Consider the following 6,932-nt stretch of genomic DNA (forward strand, 5'->3'; position numbering starts at 1 on the left):
TCGGTGTGAGGTCCGCCTTTATTCCATCACATTCTCTACCCGCCTACAAAATCGGCTTTGATGCGTGTTGCGCACACTGCGTCGCACGCTTCGATCGTCGTCTAACACTTCAACTGTGGCCAGGCTTGCACTTGCCGTAGGCCTCCTTGATAGCTTCGGCCTCCTCCGCCTATAAGAAAACAAAAACAACCAAGGACATGTGAAGAAAGCTCATTACAACGGTTTCCTATTCGTACCCAAACACCTTGCGTCTCCTTTGCTTTACCCATTCCATTTAATAGTGCAGCTGTCATCAGCAGCACATAGAACCGGTTCGTCTTGAACTGTATTGCTATAGCCTTTGATATTTCAATCACAAAGTTCATGTCAATTACTTTGAAGCCAAAGCGCGGGATCTGGTCACATTCGCACCACTTTCGTGCGAGACTAGAACAAGCTGAAGACAAAGGATGCATAGACGAAGCAGAGTCCGGCCTAGCAAACTATACTACCATGGTTGTGAGTTGTTGGATACGTGGAAGCGCTGTTTTCTTCAGCGCTGTAATCAAGTAGTGTGTAAAGACTAAAGCAATAGAGTTTCAAGCTATCAATGGATATAAAATAGGGTCATTGCCAAGCTGGCAATCCTAGTTGTAATGAATCTGTGTGGCCGCAAAAAATGTTAAGACGCCGGGAAGGAGTCGCCCTAAACTTATCCCTATGTCTGCATCGCGTCTTTGTATGGCCTGCTGGTCAAGTAATATTTTTTTTCTCTTCCTACAACTTATTTTGTGACTCAATGCACGAAATGGACATGCTTTTCTATAAGAAACTGCATAGTGGGCAGCAGTTGGCGATTAGCGCTCTGTGTTTGCACGACTCTGTTACGCACCCTCTTCTTGAGCCAACCTTGGCGAGGCAATCGGCTTTACTGCTTTCCCTCTGCCTTATTCGGTATACTCTGCAAAGGCCTTTCCGCCCTCGTTTACATCCACCCGGCTTATCGGCGGCACGCACAGTGTGCGTGTCCATTCACCCCAGCGACCACGGCACTGATGACAGCTGTTACGCACGCGTTGCGCAGTTGTACCTTCCCCGTTTCTTTTTTTTTTTTTTACGGCTTCCTTCCTTTGTTCTCGTTTCTAATCTCCGTGGTATTCCTCCGAGGCGGATCACCGTCTGATGACGTACACCGCCGACTACTTCGGCGAGCTCGTCAAGTGCTTTTCTCGCGAGCGCACCCTCTTTTTTATATCATCTCGTAGCCCTCAAGATCCGGCCGTTAAAAAAGTGCTGCACTGTAGTCAAACTGCCGCGATAAGCAGCCCGTTATATGTTTAGTCGTCGTATCACTCAACCGCCATTAGCTGAAAATACCGCGAAATCTTTCGCATGGGCTGACATCGGTGTTCTTATGTGAAAAGACTTATCTTTCCTTAGTGGGTACGTTCTCACACACACATGAAGATTATGGCGAAACCCTGACGAAAAGGCGTAACGAAAAGGCAAAGGGAAAGCAGAAACTGTTAGGTTGAGCGGAACTTGAATCTACCTTTTCATTTCTGGCGTCTATGTTTTTCAGGCGTAGAATTAGAACTTATTATGCCCGTTGTTTATACACGAAAGTGAAAGTAGATGACATTTCCACTCAGAGGTCTGCTCCATAGCAGTACAAAACATTTTAAAGACTGAATAAAAGAAACTAAAAATGTACTCACGGAGAAGACAGTCTTGAGCAGCTCACCCTAAGAAAAGACGAGAAAATTTCATTCGTTATGCGCTGGTCGAGTTATTTCGTTGTGCACTATTATTCGCCTAACTCCAGTGCCTTGAAAAAGAAATCTGTACGTGTTTAGAACACCACGTTTAAACAACACCGTTTAATGAGCCGGATTTCTGTCGGCACCTCATGCTTCGTTGCATCAAACCGTATCCATGCTTTACACTGTATGCCTCTTTCTATTTTCTCATATTTATCTGACGCTAATTAGAAGCATGATTATATATGTTATCATGAATGTATCTTTTTCATAAAATTTCATCAAATGTCGTTTGCCGGTGGTCATGCAGAGATTCAAATGCCTATGACCTGCTTGCGCAGCAGTTCTATATATGGTAGAACATGAGTTTTTGGGTGATGAAGGTATTAAAATTACAAGAAGTGTTTAAAGTGAGAAGGAGAACAGATGGGTTCACAGTCTCCAGGAGTCCTCTCTAAGTTCATATTTTACCCTAGAGGCGCTCCGCACAACCTGCGCGAATGCAAAGTGCAGAGGACATGTTACAATGAAATTGTTATTTGCAGCCTGGCACTATTCGACCGGCCCTACTATAAATGAAACAAAGATCTCGAAAAATGTGGCGTTCGCTCAAAAGGGTCACTTTCCCTCCAGCTGCAAAATATGCGACTGTACTAAAAAGTTGCTGATTAGAACATTTCAGGATGCTTATCAATTTTTCTGTGTTGAACAACTCAGTATAGAGCACAATAAACTTCAAAGACAATTTCAGGAGTGTTTTATTTAATTTAATTAGTTTAGGTACACACATTTAAGCTTCACATCAAAAGGCTATGCTACAGTTCCAGAAAATAAAATACGTATGCCCCGGTAAGCGAACTCTAATCTATTACCGCAGCCATTAGGACTTTCTAATATGAGAAAACTTGCTGCCGAGGGGAATCAGAAGCCATTTTCATACCGAAAGTACGCGTAACGCAGACTTAGGAACCAATGCCGTCTAGATATGATTACCTTCATGATCCCTGCAAACTTTCGTTTAAAACTAAAACAACTTCGGACACAGCAAATAATCTTTTCGAAAATGATTCAGGAGCTAAGTTGTAAAAGGGATTTGCTTCCAAACAGTGTCGAAATGGTACACTCACGAAGTCCACTTCGGCCTCACACTGCCTCTTAACAAGCTCGGCAAGGTTGTCGCCCTGGCTGTGGATGATCTCGGACGCCTTCCCCTTGAGCTGCGAGGAAAATAATGCATTACTAAAACGTCTGCACCGGTGACAGCAGACAAAGAAGCAGTTTAGGCATTCTGCATTCATGTTGTGATTACGGTCGCCAGAAAACAAAAGACGCAGATTAATTTATTGATAGTACCTCAGAGTTGACGTGCTCGCTCATGCACTTCAGAGTCGCCTTGATCTGGTCATGGTCCAGTCCTGAAAAGCGGAAAAAAAAGTAACAAGCTAAATTTGCGTACTACCCTATCACATGGAGTTATGTGTGAACTGACTTTCGCTGCAACTAAGTTAGCTAATCCAAAGATTCTATATCACTGCGACTAGCAGTGGCTGGTGTGTATATAATGTACAAAGCAAAAGGGCACAAAGTGACCCTGCACTAAGCGCGGTTTAAATGCAAAACTAGCTACACCAGTCCAAAGTGGAGAGAAAACTTTCAGGTGCCTGTGAAGAGTTCGCCAAGGTAAAGGGATAATGTATATTTATGTACCGTTTTCTTTGCGAAACCTCAGAAAATTTAGTGCATCCAAGTTAGTCAATACGTTATCTGCAAACCGACAGGAATACTATCCCATCTTCGCAGCCGCGCAAAGAGAATTCGTGAACTGGAAGTTTAGCGGTTAAAATCTATATAGGCATCACAGCGTACTAGCAATGCGTTACCGTGCACCGCCACCGTACGCCGCTCTCCTAGCTGCCAACGAGAGCGCAGAGTGCCCAGTTGTCACGTGCTCCAGCAGGTAACCCCTCAGGACCATCTGCGCATGCTCACTTAGACCCTTACTGAGCACGGCAACGCTAAGTTAAAAGCCTACCATAAGCAACACATGTTCTCCGGGGCAGCATAGTTGTACGTTGATGTGAAAGAGAACATCAAGAGTTTCGTGTTGTGGTTGTACAGCTCGAAATCTTATCAGAGTTTCTAGTTTCAGCTTAACTAGAAAATACGGACGAGATGTCTTTGTTTTTCTTTTTTAGTTTTAAAAATTTCTTACGCCAACTGACACACTGGTGACGCAGCAAATGATATTCAATGATCACTGCCAGTGTTTTGCATCGCCTAAGAATTATAGTGACTAATAAAAGAAAGCCAGATGCGCAGGACGAAAAGCAAGAACCCTGGCTGCCTTCTCCTTACGCGTAAGGAATAATCTCAGGGCCTACGCAAAAAAAAACCATGCTTAACGTAACCAGTGTGTCCGTCCACTGTCTTTGTGTTGTCGACGCCCACATGCCACATACTGCAGGACTTCGGAAGCAATTTAAGGGCCTTCAATTCACTTAAAGTCACCAGCAATTCTCCTGGCTTCCAAAGCGACATAATTCGCTCACGAGGTCACTGAAGGTAATATCCTTTTCCTTGTCGTGGTAAGATCAAATAAGAAGGAAGCATTTAAGGATTTGTGAGCGTTACTCCGACTGCCAAGCTTATAAAAGCTTGGCAGTAGTCCTAATGGACTACTGCTTATAGAAAAGTCCTACTGGAGAGCTTATGAAACGTATACTGCAGGTTTGCCCCTCGTTCCTGATAAATTTCTGCCAAGTTTACCAGCCATGTGACATTTTATTCCTGCGCAAATCGGTTTTAAAGTTTGCCCCTTTCCATGCCTTCAGTTCAGATGATTTTTGCAAGCAACACCACATTTTCGTCATGAATATAACCAGCATGTTAATACCCGCTGAATGCGTCACTAACAAAATATTGAGGCTTGTATTGGATCGTGTCAGGCATTTTATGCACGGATTCATCGCTTTCAGTCGCTACTTAAGACATTCAATGCACCCATGTACGAGCGCTTTTCTAGTGATGTTTGTGCCGTCATCGCTGCGTCAAGGGAAGCATCGTCCGTAGCCATAGCCTCAATTTCGGTTTCGGTTCGTTGTTTTCGCTGTTTTAAAACAGCTCTGCTCGGTATATATAACAACTTTTTATTGCCGCGGAGAAAGGGGACTCTAATCAATGTGATATGACTATCAACTCCAAATGTGCGAAAACCTTCCCGGAGTTGCTGCTTAAGGGCTCTTTGCAGACTCATTAGAAGACTTTTTATCCTAAAGTGTATTTCCTGTGGTAAATTTTTTTTCTAGTGAGATCCGCTAGAACCATCCTCTAGAAGGGATTACCAGCATGTGCAAATATTAGAAAATCAAGAAGTTCGACTTTGCACCTTCGGTAAGGCTGTAGTAATCTTCGTACACCGAAAAAACAAGGGAGGCTTGTTGTTAAGGGGTGCAAACGGAAATTTGGCTAAGTACAAACACTTTTTGTCGACAGGTAGAACAGGATTTCAAAAAATTGATTCTTTTTTTTTGGCATGTGGAGCTCACACAGATGCGAGAAGCAACAAAACCGTCCGTCAGGGTGAAGTAAAAGTGTCTAAACAAACTGTCACTGCCGTATAATAGGCTGCAAAAGCCACGAATGTTGTTGGTTAAAAAGCATTTCTTCCGAAGCAGCTGCATTAGAGCGTTATCGCCCGAACCAATGTCCGCACATGCAGCGAGTGCTAAAAAGGTGTAGGATGGCGATTCTCCTTTATGCCGATTGAAAGTAAGTGCAGTAGCCGCACGTAATTTTGCCATCTATATGAAAAGCGCGTATGGGTGCCAATTTGTGATTCTACGTGCGTTTCTTTATTGGACCACTATCAGCAAAAGCTTTGCCAGCTGTGGCATTTCGAACGTGAATATTCCTGGCTTATCTTAGACGGCTGTTACATCTCTTCTTTAAACCCGAGATCCCTCCTGGATAATTAAGCACTCGGCTATGAGAAAAATTACATTTTTGTTGCTTAAAAGCTGCCACCCATAGCTTTATTTTATATCTTTATGTAAAAACTGTATGCTGCTTCTTTAACTCCCGCTAACGTTGAAACCCTTCCGCTAACAATGTTCGGTAATGTGCACCTTACTCTCGCGCTTTTATTTGTTTCTTTTAGTTCTCTGCCAGCTGCATCAATTTTAATGATTATTCTGTTTTTAAATTACTTTATATTCACTCTTTGAGCACTGAACTTCAGTCACAAGAGGGTGCGTTTGGAAAACGGAGAGTTAACGAACGTGCAGATTGGACTCCAATTAAGCTTGGTAGCGCCGACGTTTGAAGACGCTTAAAAAAGTCCTTTCATGGGATCTGCACCTACAGCGGCCACGAGAAACACGAGCGAACTGGTGCGATGGCCCAGATAAACGGCATCATTAAGAGGCAAGTCCAGTCCGAGAAATACGGGTCGTAAACGTGCGTTGTATGCAATCACGTCCCACATTTGGTTCAGGATTTCGTGGCGAAAGACGATATCCCCAACCAAAATCAAAGTACAGTGCCCAGATGTATGAAAATCAGAGGGAAAAAAATACACCATCACTTAGGCTTGCTTACCGCACAGCTCCTGGCCAGCCTTAACGACGAAGGCACCAGCCAAGATGAGTCCACAGACGAGAAGCACCTTCATGTTGGACGGGCTGAAACTCTGCGAGAGAGCAACGGGAAGAAGACAAGTAGTGCAAGAGCGAGCTCGATTGAATAACCGCGCGCTGCCGCCCGTTATATATGCGCACGCACTCTCTTTCCCGGTGTCCTTGACTACACAAGAAACATCAAGAGAACCGTCCGACTTTTTTCCTTGTTACTTTCTTTTTTTTTCTCTATATTTAGCACCCATGCTTGCGCACCTTTCTTCTTCAAGTGCGAACATGAATATACTAAAGAAATTAGACGGACAAAATATCGAAAGAGGAAGGCTGTTTTCTGCCCAGAGCAACAGGAGCGTCGTGTAACAGGAAACTTTGGTGCGGCGATGATACGCATCGCGCCTTTTGATCATTGGCCGGTTCGCTTTGCCTTCCTGGTTTTCTCTCTTTTTGTCGCGATCTGCTCACGCACTTTCGCCTCGGTGTCACTCGCGCAGAGAGGCGCATCCAGCACGTGAGCATTACGCATTAGAACCCCCCCCCCCCCCTTCCCCTCCGTTCTCCA

General features: G+C 44.2%; 1 protein-coding gene across 1 annotated transcript; it reads right to left on the reverse strand.

Annotated features, from left to right (window-relative positions):
* On the reverse strand, positions 1-6,493 carry LOC149352246 (uncharacterized). Its single transcript, XM_089581407.1, has 5 exons — positions 6,336-6,493; positions 3,093-3,154; positions 2,867-2,956; positions 1,698-1,724; positions 1-169 (listed from the first exon to the last, which is right to left on the reverse strand). Exons 1-5 carry the CDS (start codon positions 6,406-6,408, stop codon positions 110-112), a joined length of 312 nt encoding a protein of 103 aa, XP_089437533.1. The 5' UTR covers positions 6,409-6,493; the 3' UTR covers positions 1-109.
* Positions 6,494-6,932: the final 439 nt, after the last annotated feature.

The sequence above is a fragment of the Amblyomma mixtum genome, chromosome 3, assembly GCF_055824585.1.
Source record: "Amblyomma mixtum isolate Tamu chromosome 3, ASM5582458v1, whole genome shotgun sequence".
Taxonomy (NCBI): domain Eukaryota; kingdom Metazoa; phylum Arthropoda; class Arachnida; order Ixodida; family Ixodidae; genus Amblyomma; species Amblyomma mixtum.

Bases quoted from the DNA above. Each gene is read 5' to 3' on its own strand.
- LOC149352246 (XM_089581407.1), bottom strand. From the start codon at position 6,408: ATGAAGGTGCTTCTCGTCTGTGGACTCATCTTGGCTGGTGCCTTCGTC. The intron at 1,725-2,866 runs GTGAGTGTACCA...GTCTTTTCTTAG, and splicing joins GTGAGGCCGAAGTGGACTTC to GGTGAGCTGCTCAAGACTGT. The intron at 170-1,697 runs GTGAGTACATTT...GTTTTCTTATAG, and splicing joins TGCTCAAGACTGTCTTCTCC to GCGGAGGAGGCCGAAGCTAT.